Raw genomic sequence first — 14,035 nt, forward strand, 5'->3', positions numbered from 1 at the left:
ATCATTTCACGAAATGTACTTTGGAAATGGGTAAAAAAAAACTAACGCGTTTTGTTCTTGAAAGAAACTTTCACAAAATCGATAGAACTCAAAAACGATTAGAACGGCGGGACACTGGAGCAAATTCCAACTTTTGTTTTCTTAAAATCTTCGCGAACACAAAAAATTTTTTTAATAATCGAATTATCTCCCCTCGAGTCGTTTACAAAAACCCAGCCGGTGTAAAAATTATATTCCGACATTATTAAAAAGTGGAAAAAGCGAGTGGTGTTTGCTTCGTCCCGCTTTTTTAATATCCAGGTGAATCGGCCATTAATGATCTTTGATAAACATATTCCGAAAGCTCTTTAGGCTTTTTATAAGGTCGTCCTAAATTTTGTCTCCCGATATTTTCGGGACGGGCAATACATTGAAAGTTCAAGGCCAGATTTTTAATTGTTAGACATTCAGACAACTGCCGAAAAGTTCGAATGTAATGTGGGGTACATGCTGAAAAAAGGCAAATATGTAGCCCAAAGAATGCTTAATTTCGAAATAGATAACAGGCAACACATTCTTTGGACCGTTGAGAGTCGTTTTATAAGTAATGGCAAGCCAAATAAAAGAAACGAGCATTACTGGGCCACTGAAAATCCACACTAAGTTAATTCCATTCAAAATCAGGGCCATTATGGAATAAATGTTTCGTGTGGCATTATTGGAATGCATTTAATTAGCCCATTCATTTATGATGCTTTATGTATTGAACACGATGGTGCTCCTCCACATAAAGTTAAAAGAGTTACGGACTATTTAAAAAATGCTTTCGGAACTAAGTAGATTGGAATTAATGGGCCTGTAGAATCGGCTTCAAAGCCTAAAAATCAAGTATATAAGACGCCCACGAGAAGTTCGGAGCATTTAAAGCCAAAGATTCGACATGTTTGCGAGAGTCTTTCAAGAGAAACGTTGTTTAAACCTACAAGGGAAGTTAGGAAGATATTGGATAAATGCTTAGAAGTAGGATAAGTTTCAAACGTCTTATCACGCGACGTTGTTTTCCAAATTATTGTACTGGAATTGAACCCATAATGTTCTTTACTTGAAGAGAGAGAGAAGAAATTGAAATGGACAGAAATAGGATATTTTTTTGTCGCTGACCTCTTTCGCGAGAATGAACTGATAGGCCCTGCTCAGAGGTTATTATTTTTTTGTATTCGTGTCACGTCAACGTGAATAGGAAGGAGTTATTTGGGTTCTGAAGTATGAAGTATATCCGATATGATGTTCACATTCGACGAACTTACCAAGCATTTCATATTAAGGCAAGCAAATAGCCACGTCGCCAGACCTAGGTTCATTATTACTATATAATCGAATTGTATGAACATAATTTTATTTCTAACGCACTTTTGATTAGTCAATTTGCCGGTCTAACAAGAAATAAAACTGAAATAATAATAACCCCATTCCATCAAAAACAACGCAGTTTCATAACCGGCTAAAGCGAAATGAATTATTCAACTACAATTCAGTGCGAACCCGTTTTTAGACCCCTCGCTTCTCTTAAAACTATGAATGAACTTTAAAGTACTGGAACTTGACATCTAATAATGCTCACGTTATTAAAATTGGCGCTTAGGAAATATCTACTATGCTCTGCCGGAGCTTTGCATATGCATAGTTGATGAATTATTTTGTGAATAGAATGGCTGGAGAGTTGTTATAACGGGTCTAGAATGGTGTGGGGCGTAGGGCAAGGGCAAAATAGTTTTCGCTATAAGTTAAACAAAGTTCATTATTAAATTTGGGCTGATATTACAATTAGTGAGAGCTGAATGAACGTGAAAGTAATAGGGCATTAATTAAGTTCCTGATTGAATTTTATGTGAATAATAATTTGGTACATATTAACTCCATTAATTGATTAATTTATAACTTGTTCTTATGTTTTCAGTAAGTATTTACCGCAATAAATATGTAGTTTCAAATTTGTGAAATATAAAGAAAATAATGAAAGAAATCTTTGTTGCAACTGGCCGAAATAAGAGAAAATGTCAGATTTTCTAGGTACCGCGTGAGGAAATTTGAAAAAATTAAATTTCTCTGAACAGATTTGAAATAGCAAGGAAGCTACCCTCGATGTACGGTCCATTTGCTTCCGGACACCCTGTAGATTACATTATTAAAACATTGTGATACCGTGTCGTTCTAGTCCAGGCGGTACTTGTTTCGGGTTGGGTAAAACGCATATGATCGGGGATTTTTGCTTTAACGTCTTCTAAATAACATCAGAAATGATAATATTTCTATGCAAATAAAAAAAAACGTGGGCTTAACTGTTATTGCAAAAAAGAATAAAAAAATTGCAAAAAAAATCATTTTTTTCTTGGATTTCTCGTCCACAACTTAGCAACTATTCGTTTTAGACAAAAATGGAAGAGGAAAAAAAGTTTTGTAATTAAATTTTGATCAAGACAGAGTTATTAGCAATTCGAAAAAATAATTTTTGTTGCTGCAAAAATCGGAAAAATCATTTAAAAAATTGCAAAAAATTCTAGTTTATTTGTAAATTTTTTTCAGACACTTGAATAATACCTAGGATCTTCATACTTTTTCCAATTAAACTTCTTAGTGCATAGAATCATCACACCAAATTTCATCCAATTCGGTTCGATAGTTTTTACATAATAATTGTTTAATTTTTTTATTTTTTTTTAAATTAAAGAATTTTCAAAATCAAATTTCTAAAAATCTAAAGCCTTTGAATACTTGAAAATTTCACCACAAAAAGAAGAGCTCTCAAGCTTTAAAATGGTTTTTGAAAAATTCAATTCGGACGATTAGGTGAGCCGTGGTGATTGTTTAAACATTTTCACAATTTTCACGCTTATAAACAATTGCAATAATTTAATGTTTTTTCAATTTTAAAATATGGTTTGAAGGTACTCGGAAAGGCGAGTATTTAAAAAAAAAACCTGATGATCCTCCCATTATTTTCGGAGTTATATCCCGTTAAAGTTAACCCTTATTTACAGCAAAATTATAAGGGCTGTTTTTTGAACCAATAGGTTTGTTATTCCGAGTACTTTCCAGATATAAATTTTCAAAATTTGCAATCACGGGCGTCCCATTTAAAATGTCACTCAAAGATATTCAAGACCGCGTGAAATCAATGAGGTATCAGTGGTGGGGGGAGCAAACACACAGCTACTCCGATCTGAATTCTCGAGTTCAAAATTGCGACACTCGGAAAAATTTCACTTATCTCAGCGTCTAATGGACCAATTTCGATGATTTTTTTTTAAATCGATGTCTCGCAACTAAAAAATTCAATTATCATATTTTCAACTACATTTTATTATTAATTATTGGACTTTTGACATGCCGATAAACAGTTACTTTAAAAAATGATTAATTTATTATGTTTATTTATTTACTATGTTAATTTTCACGACCAAAATTTTTGCATGTTGCACCATGTTGTTGGTATTAATTAAGTATCCAAAAGATTCTTATACTTTTTTTTATAAATAAAAAATAAATTTTAGATAAATATTTTAAAAGTAAACGAAAAAATTAAAATTATAATTATTCACAATTTATTTTTTTTTGAAAGATTTTTAGAAATTTATCGTACAACTAAAAATTAATACCAATTTTCAGTTGTTTATTTAAATAATTATTGTTTAAACAATTTTATAATATTTAAACAAACTTACTAGTATTACCTGGTGCAACATGCAAAAATTTTGGTCGTGAATATTAACATAGTAAATAAATAAACATAATAAATTAATCATTTTTTAAAGTAACTGTTTATCGGCATGTCAAAAGTCCAATAATTAATAATAAAAGGTAGTTGAAAATATGATAATTGAATTTTTTAAGTTGCGAGACATCGATTTAAAAAAAAATCATCGAAATTGGTCCATTAGAAGCTGAGATAAGTGAAATTTTTCCGAGCGTCGCAGTTTTGAACTCGAGAATTCAGATCGGAGTAGCTGTGTGTTTGCTCCCCCCACCACTGATACCTCATTGATTTCACGCGGTCTTGAATATCTTTGAGTGACATTTTAAATGGGACGCCCGTGATTGCAAATTTTGAAAATTTATATCTGGAAAGTACTCGGAATGACAAACCTATTAGTTCAAAAAACAGCCCTTATACCCTTATAGTTTTGCTGTAAATAAGGGTTAACTTTAACGGGCTATAACTCCGAAAATAATGGGCGGATCATCAGGTTTTTTTTTAAATACTCGTCTTTCCGAGTACTTTCAAACCATATTTTAAAATTAAAAAAAATAAAAAAACATTAAATTATTGCAATTGTTTATAAGCGTGAAAATTGCGAAAATGTTTAAACAATCACCACGGCTCACCTAATCGTCCGATTTGAATTTTTCAAAAAGCATTTTAAAGCTTGAGAGCTCTTCTTTTTGTGGTGAAATTTTCAAGTATTCAAAGGCTTTAGATTTTTAGAAATTTGATTTTGAAAATTTTTTAATTTAAAAAAAAAAAAAAAAATTAAACAATTATTATGTAAAAACTATCGAACCGAATTGGATGAAATTTGGTGTGATGATTCTATGCACTAAGAAGTTTAATTGGGAAAAGTATGAAGATCCTAGGTATTATTCAAGTGTCTGAAAAAAATTGACAAATAAACTAGCATTTTTTGCAATTTTTTAAATGATTTTTCCGATTTTTGCAACAACAATAATTATTTTTTCGAATTGCAACTAACTCTATCTTGTTCAAAATTTAATTACAAAACTTTTTTTCCTCTTCCATTTTTGTCTAAAATGAATAGTTGCTAAGTTGTCGACGAGAAATCCAAGAAAAAAATGATTTTTTTTGTTATTTTTTTATACTTTTTTGTAATAACAATTAAGCCCACGTTTTTTTTTATTTGCATAGAAAAATTATCATTTCTGATGTTATTTAGAAGCCGTTAAAGCAAAAATCTCCGATCATATGCGTTTTACCCAAGTACACCCTTTGTAAGACGGATACCGCCTGGACTATTCGCAGAAGGTATTGCGACACATGAAAACGCGGCCTATGGCGTGAAAAATTCAATCTCAAGACGCATCAGAGATTTGTAGGAACTATTCTACTTAGACGATGACACATTTAATACCTGTGTCCATTGTCCGTTAAACGAAACGTCACTCACCACTCGTGCGTCTGCAAATCGAACTCCCCGTAGAGCTGCCCCATGGTGATCGACTTGGGATTCATCACGTACGTGTGCACCGGCATAAAGGGATACCCGCTGGGCTGGGGCTTGCCCTTTAGGGCCGTCATCGCGTTCTTCAGGATCTCGTAGCACTGTAACAGAAAAGTCCGTCTTCACGAAAGAAAATAATAGCAGGAAATCGAGACACCTGTATACATTTCCAACATAATAATATTTTCCGTGGACGACCCCCTAACAGAGTTTTTCTTCCCGCGTAACGCTTGCGCCCGCGTGGCCACCCCCAAGATCCCGCAACGGAATCCCGTCAGTAAGCGGCGCGACTCCGCAACAAACCGAACTTTCAGCGGAAGCGCGAAGAGCACCCGAACACGCGACAACGACCTGTTGAAGATGTCCCTGACGGGAGCGAATCCGACGGGCCTGAGGAACCTGCTCGCCACCGAGGACTACAACGACAAGTTCAACGTCTCCTTCGACTGCTGCTGTTGCCCTTTGGAGGTCAACAACAACTGCTCCCAAGTCTTAATTACCTTCTCCAAGTACTTGGAGATCCTCCACGTCTACTACATCCCCATTATCATAGCGGTGGGGTTCATTGGAAACCTCCTGTCGTGCCTGGTGTTGCTGACCACTCACCTGAAGCTAAGAAGCTCCAGCTATTACCTGGCGGCTTTGGCGGTGGCCGACACGGGATACCTGCTGTGCACCTTCATAGTGTACTGCAGTTCCAAGGGGATTTTCGATCTGTACCACGTGCAAGGGTTTTGCCAGTTCTTCGTCTACCTGACGTACGTGTGCGCCTTCCTAAGCGTATGGCTGATCGTAGCATTTACCGTGGAGAGATTCATAGCTGTCCAGTACCCCCTTCGAAGGCCCTACATCTGCACCGTGTCCAGAGCTAAGACAATAGTGTTCAGCCTGACGGGAGTGGCGGTGGTTTCCTACACGTATGTGTTCTGGATAGCGGGAATAGTCAACGAAGAATGTCAATTACTGCCCGACTTCAAGGACTTCGCCAAAATCATCAACTCGGTGGACACCATCATCACCCTGGTGATGCCGGTGGTCCTCATCGTGGGCATGAACGCCATGATAGCCAGGAGCTTGTTCCGGTTCAGGAAAAAGCTGCAGTTCGAGGGAGTCTTGGACGAGATGTTCACACCGGAGAAGACTGAGCTCTACTCCAATTCTCAGGTAATAATGTCACAGGTACGAAGAAATGTGGAATTCGTCACATATTCGATCGTATACAATCAAATAATATAACGATATAAGTAGGGCTGATAGCAGTAACCTCCTAGACTTCCTGATTTGATCCCGGTTGAATTTAAACAACAGTTGCTACATAATTCCACTAATTTGTTTAAAAAATCAATGAAAGCAAGTCACCCAAGTAAGGTTCATGTTAATTTTAGTGACCATGATAATATCAGTTTGCTGAATTAAAACAAAATTATTTCTTTTTATTCATTATTTTTTACTTCATTCATTCTATAACGATGTTAAATTGTTTATACAGGGTGGTCCAGATTTTAATAGACGCACTTGGGGAAAGTACTAAACAACAAAAATTAACATCACTTTGCTCTGTGAACATAGGCGCAGAAAGCCACCATTCGTGAGATACAGGACGTTGAAATTAACAAAAGTAAAACAATTTTTTTTAGATATCTGGAAAATCCCTTAATCAAATTTATCCAAATTTGGTATAAACTTTTTTTCAAATATTTCTCCTAGTTCTGTAGTTCTCGAAGTTTGACTATTAAAATCTGGACCGCCCTGTTTAAATTTAATTTATGTTTGTTTTATTATTTTTATATGCATTAGTAGATTTAGTTAATTCTTTGTGTTTGTTACTGTTTTGTGTATTAATCTTCTTCAGATTTAGTTATTTCTTTTTGTTAAAATTCTAGCTTTTGTTTTCTACTTGTTTGCCCAAAAAATCAATGAAAGCAAGTAATCCAAATAAGGTTAATATTAATTTATAAATTTAAAATCTAAATGTTAATTTACAAAATTTAAACGTAATTTTTACTTGTTTTTTATTTATTCATACTAAGTATAACAATGATTAAACTATATTTACGTAGTTTTTAAGTTTAATTTATGTTATTTCTATTTGCTAACTTTATAGACTGATCAAAATAAATCATTTAGAGGGAAAAAAAAGAAAATTGTTATCTGGACTTTTATATGTGCGGAAAATGCGAAAAACAGTTTTTTTTCTGATTTTTCGTTTTTTATTTCTCATTTCCGCAAAAATAATTTAATTTTGACGAAACTTGGTGAAAGTATACCTTTCTCTGTCTTAAATAACCTCAAATTTTTTTAGATAAAAAAATCAAGAAGTTTCTGAGCTATTCATTTTTTTCGGCCTGAAACACTTTTTTTTCAAAGAAAACTTCTACTTAAAAAAATCATCGTACAGAGTTCCGCCGGTAATAAATTTTTTCGTTTTGACATAAACTTTTTGGTGAAATAAAAAAAATTGTAATCAGTTCAAAAACATGCTCAAAAATTCAAAAAAGTAAAAAATGACAGTAATTGTTGATAATTTGTTTAAATTTAAAAAAAATCAAAAACTGATTACACCATTCAATTGTACGGAAAAAATACAAAAAAAACTGTCTCATTGTTTCACCCAAAACTATTTTTGTACAATATTACTATAAACATAAGTCGAATAGTGAATAAATAAAATAAATAATATTTTCTTTTCCGTAGGATCGATTAGTGTACTTATTTTTTTTAAAGTTTGATTAATTCATAGATATACAGTGTGTCCAAGATAAGGGTGGGATAGGCATTAGGTTTTAGGAAACGGTAAGAGATACGGGGTGGCTCAGATTAGAAAAAAGTTGTGTTTTTTTATACCTAACAATATGCTGTTTAGAAAGTTTTAAAATTCCGGGTAGTTCCGGAGATATCCGGAAAAACCCGAAATTTTGCAAAATTGTTTAATTTTTTCTGGATTTATTTGAAAACGAATTTTAAAATAAATTACATATTTACAATGCCACTTTTTCGCTCTATACAATGGCGTCAACATCTTTGCAATCCGACGTTTCGTCTTCGAGGGGCCATCATCGGGTTAATTTTTTTAAATGCGTCGCTGCTATTTTTATGTCAAAATCTAAAGTTTATTTAACCAAAATAACCAAAGTATATGCTAAAACGAAGAAAATGATTATCGGCAAAACTCTGTAAGATGATTTTTTTAAGTAATTTTTGTTTGAAAAAAAAAGTGTTTCAGGCCGAAAAAATGAACATATCAGAAACTTCTTGATTTCTTTATCTAAAAAATTTTGAGGTTATTTAAGACAGAGAAAGGTATACTTTCACCAAGTTTCGTCAAAATTAAATTATTTTTGCGGAAATGAGAAATAAAAAACGAAAAATCAGAAAAAAAATGTTGAGGTTACGTTAAAAAGTGACCTCTATAAAAGTTGTAGATTTTTGTATGATCCACAACTTTTGTATTGAATACTTTTTTGTTTGATGTCAACTTTCGCTAGAAATCCCAATGATACAATTTTTCATAACTTTTCAACCCCCCAAATCAACCCTCCGCCGCCCCTGCTCACGCATTTACTTTTTTCAGGTTTATTATAAGCTCTTTTACCATTTCCACTTATAAAAGTCTAGGTAACAATTTTTCTCCAAGTGTATTTTGGTTGGATTATTATGTCTTTGTTTTCAAAAAAATTGAGCGTCCGTATACTTTTTGCTTACATTTATTTGTTTCTTTGAAATCTATATACTTTCGTCAGTGACACCCTGTGATGTAAATAACTACACAGAAAAAAAAAATGTATTAAAAACTTTAACAAAAAACTATTAACTCCGCATATCAAGGTCATATCTGCCTCAATATATTGTTTTAAAAATTTTAAATAAAAGCACAGTATTGTAGTAAAACGTTTTAAGTAACATTTTCAGAATATACAAGGTGTTCCTGAAATAGGTGCTGTCTTTCAACGGGATAATATAACAAACTATTTAAAGCAATGGTTTTTCATGGGAAGTTCACGAAAAGGGTAATACCTACGTATGTTTTTTTCTCTATGGCTGTCTTAATAAAATGAATGCTCAATTTGAAATACAAAACATTGTAAAAAATGATACATTTCAAAACCTGTTGTGTTTTGAACGGCATTCTTCAAAAGGGTGACAATTTCTTTTAGTGTAAGTCAGGGCGACAGATTATTTGACTCAATTCATGCCCTTTCTTCTGATTTAAAATAGATATGGGTGTCGCTCGCAATATATTTTTCACCGCCCTACACCTTGTCAAAGGGGCGACTGTAAACAAGGGTTAACATGTCAGGTCGTAGTTCATCTGTCATTTTCCATCGCCCGTAGGTGTAATAATACTCGTACACATCGAACAAATCCGTATTTTCCAGGTCCAATTATGTATAGTATAAAAAAGGTAGCGTTACGGAAAAGCCAATCCGTTTAATGAAACCGGTGAGTGATGTCGAATTAATTGAAGACCGATAAAAAAAATGCGTAGGGCTTGAACTAATGACTTAATTTTGCAAACGTGTACAGACACGTACTATTTGAGGAGTCAGAAAAAAACGGCTTCTGTAATTTGTAGCAGCCTAAAACGCGAAGGTCTCCCCTTACAAATTTTTTAAATTGCAGGCACTAATAAAAGAATTAAATTCGCAGTTAAAACGCGACGCATTTTCTCGCCATTTAGACGCTTAATATTCCTCTATTACAGCGCCCAAAGAGGAAAAATCTTTTTATAGTCTGCATTCATAACATTTATAACGTCTTTAAAGCATTAAAGTAAAATCACTTCGGCTTTTTGCGCCTTCCTTTCTTCTGTTTATTGGTAACAACTGGAAAAAAAGTAATTTTCATTCTACAAGCTGCATTTCATAAAGTTCTATTACGTAGTTGTCGCATTAGACGGTTGAATAAAGCCTAGTAGATAGGTACGACAAAAAAGTACTTAATATCAATTTAAAAAGCAATAAGCTTTTGAAGATTCGCCATCAACACAACTTACCGTCTGTGCGTCTGCCCGAGTTTCACGAGCATGCATATAAATTTATATAAATAACATCCAAGGTAGATGAATTTTTTTTTGAGGGTTATTTCTCCAGAGATATTTTCTACGGATAAATTACTAGAACTTTTTACACAGAGGACGCATACCATTCCTCTAGAGACAGATTTATTTGACCTTGCTTGTCGTACAAAAATTGTCTGAATAACACAACAAGCAAAAAATCGTATACTTATGTGTAGTATCATGAACAGATACTGTTTTTACTTTATTTTAGAGGTGTTATTCCCACAGGAATGTGTTTTCTACAAAGACAAACAATTTAGGATTTACTAATTTATATTATGACATGTGGCTATTTGCAGGATCAACTCAGAACGACGAAAAAAACGGACTATGGAAGAAAATTTTGTTTCACGATAAAATATTAACATTCTGGGTTGATGAAAAAAAGGAGAAGAATCGCCTCTTCCGCGTAAAGAATTGTGTTTGCGGACATATTGATTGATGGACGTAAGGAAACTTTTATAAGGCGGAAAATGTTAATCTTAAGTAAAACAGGTAAAACACATTAATTATCATTATGTTACAGTCACGGTTGCTTTGATCCAGTGGATCTATAATCCGTATTCGCCAAGTGGGCGTTGAAAATATTTTGTATTTCGTTCTGATACGAAACATTCCTAAAGGTAGATGTGGCATTTCGACGACAAGGAAATAACAATCACGAAGGACTGAAAACTTCTAGCATCAACATCCGACTAATTTGTATCAGATTCAATTACAAATTTAATTTAGTTATTCGACCTTGAAAGCTTTTAAATTGTTTCAAGAGAAACAAATTTCCAATCTGGTGATCTCCGTTACACTAACGAATCGAAAAATAAGTTTCCAAAGTTTCCAAATCACGTAGATCGCAAGATAATTGAATGTGTTGAAATGTCATAGAGTTTCCATGACAGTTTCCAAACTTGAAGATATTAATATTTACTGATTACGACTGGAAATGTCAACAGGCATTTGAAAAACTTAAATAAGCTCATGTTTACCACCGACATTGGCTTATCCACGAGCAGGTGAACAATTCATAGCCGATGTGGATGCTGGCAAGACTGTAGTTGCAGTTTTTCTCGTTGTCAAAACCGTCATATATTTCCATAAATACACGATACTTTACTTCGAGAACACATCGTACCTCCTTGAAATGGATATTCTACTCGGTAGTAGGAGTAGGCGATAGTTGTTAGTAAACTAGTAGAAATCTTACGCGTATGCGTTCTCAATAATAGTTTCTTTGGGTAGGGACTGTGGGGAGCGACATAGTTGTAATCTCTTAAATTATATTAACTCGTGCGAAGTCTCATGTTAAAATCAGAGTTGACAAGAAATCGATTGCAGTTATATTATTAATGTTTGCTGTAGAGGTAATTATGAATTGAAGCGAGAGTTGGGACCCCGCTGCTATAGGTTTCCGTCAACGTAATAAAGGCTTAATATTTAATAATTTACGCAAGACGATCCAGGATCTTGCTATAAATTTACTCAAGCCCAGCTGTAAGACGGTGGTATTAAAATTATGTCGATTGTTTTTCTTTTAGCTTTTTGAGACGGAAAAATCTTTCTGTTCGGGTGAATTGGTTTCATGAATATTCATTTGAAACTATTGCAGTTTTAGTTATACGATAACAGTAGCGTGAAATTTTAGATGAATATTGCACATAGTCTTTTGCAAAGTTTTCCAATAACTTATATTACATTTTCCATGGCAGCGAAATATTAATATTATATGAAACATGACTCCCCGGCTCAGGTTCATGCAAATTGTGAGCGAATTAGTTCAAATATTTGTTAAAAGTTTCAGCACGTCCGCAAATATTTCATTTCGCTGTAGTTCCTCTAAATATTTTTTCCACATCGTATGCCGATGCCACATTTTTATTAATTAACAAACATCGAACGACCTGTTTTACCAAAAAACAATTCTGTTTCATGCATACATTTCCCAGTTCTAGTTCTAAACAGTATCAAAGAGCCGATAAAACTCGATGAAGATGGGGCGACAACTGTTCAAATAAGTACCGCCTCCGAGAAACAAGTTTAGAATGTAATTTGTCGTTCATTTGATTAAACCCCTCGAAAAAGTAGAATTAGTAGGGAATATTCCAGATGACAGTATTTGAGTCAGGTTAATGGATTAAATGCTTTAACAGGAAAGGTAATTTGCGTACCCGAAATTTCGAAATAAATCCGGGAATTTCATTATCAACTACATCCGACCACTTGAGAACTATATCTAACAAGAATAATCCAAAATACACTGCAATGGAGAAGCGATGGCTATGCTCTACTACTATTTGCAATTAAACGAATCGTAATTCTCGCGTTTAATATTCTTAAGTGGATAAAAGGCAATTAAAACACGAATGCAATACAACGTTTTATCCATAATCACATCACAATAATATTTGTGGAGTCAGAATTATTGGAATAATAAACAGTTCTATCTGAATTTGGTAAAAATGGAAGAAAGTAATTGTGTTCCTGTGGCTGTTTTCAAAGAAGCTCAAGAAGCAATTTTCCATTTATTGCCAGCGAAATCCAGGGAATATTACGAAAAAGTGTTCGCCGAATTTAACGAATGGAGGAAAAACGGAGAATAATGACAATAAATGAAGAAGTCATGCTATCGTATTTTTTAAATTTGAAGAAAAACTATGATATTTCATCTATGTGGTCGAAGTATTCGATGTTGAAGGCTACTATAAAGGTCTACAAAAATATAGATATTGGAAAATATAACAAGCTTACTGCTTATTTGAAGAGTAAACCGAGATGATACAAAGCAAAAAACCTGTAGTATTGGAAAGAGCACATATTAAAGAAATTTGACATGGGCCTTGCGATACCTAAAGAATATTTAATGATTAAAGTAATATCTCTTTATCTTGTACATGTTGTTAGGTACATAGTGTCGATGCTGCGAATTGACAAATTTGAAAATTAGTGGCGAAGGTACCCTCAATAGTTGCTTCATTCCTGAATAACGCAAATCCAGAAGCATATACTGGCCATTGTATATGAGGCGCACTTCAACAACTTTATTGGCCAATAAAGGTGCTGATCTTACAACCATCAAACGGCATGGTGGATGGAAGAGCTCCTCAGTAGCAGAAAGTCATGCTGAGGAGTCTATATCTAACAAACTTGATATTCCTTAGAAGAAGAGACATGCGTAACTTGTCAAATTCTTCACAAACCTCGGCAGATGTTATGTGTCCCAAAAATGATGGCAACAATGCTATAAGTGTTGTTATTAACGGAAAGGAAGTTAAATGTGGTAAAACAAAAAACGAAATGTCTATTACTATAAATGTAAATGTTAATGTTAATAAGTAAATAAATTAAATTTGATTTGTTATAGGTTTATTATTTTTTCATTATTCTGCTAGTGAAATAAAGTTACTTTATTCCACTAGACTAGTGGATAAAGTATCACTGTAGACGGTTCATATGTGTGGATAAAAGTCCGATTATAAGGTGATTGTGGATAAAAATATTTATCTAATAGGTATTTATTTTTTCAGAGCACCGCTTCAAAAAAGTCCAAGGATCATTCGCAGGACCTGGAATTGACGGGATCGAAAAGGATAACGATATTCAAGACCCTCAATGACAACGAAAAATACTCTCATATACGTAAGTTTTAATTTCTATTCCTAAGCAAGTGATCCATGTTTTCGTTTTTATGCATATAATTTATAACAAAAATTAATCAGTTTTGTTAAAAAGATAATTAGATGAATAAAAAAAAAGCTTTATATCGAAGCAC

At 33.6% G+C, this 14,035-nt stretch overlaps 1 protein-coding gene across 1 annotated transcript in view; it reads right to left on the minus strand.

The window, feature by feature from the left end:
* LOC108908603 (dynein heavy chain 1, axonemal-like) overlaps positions 1-14,035 on the minus strand; it is a 90,238-nt gene that overhangs the window by 23,417 nt on the left and 52,786 nt on the right. The window contains exon 25 of the mRNA XM_023454208.1: positions 5,160-5,314. Coding sequence (XP_023309976.1) covers positions 5,160-5,314 — 155 coding nt within the window. The remainder of the gene's footprint in view (positions 1-5,159; positions 5,315-14,035) is intronic.

Source organism: Anoplophora glabripennis, unplaced genomic scaffold, assembly GCF_000390285.2.
Source record: "Anoplophora glabripennis isolate ALB-LARVAE unplaced genomic scaffold, Agla_2.0 scaffold248, whole genome shotgun sequence".
Lineage (NCBI taxonomy): Eukaryota > Metazoa > Arthropoda > Insecta > Coleoptera > Cerambycidae > Anoplophora > Anoplophora glabripennis.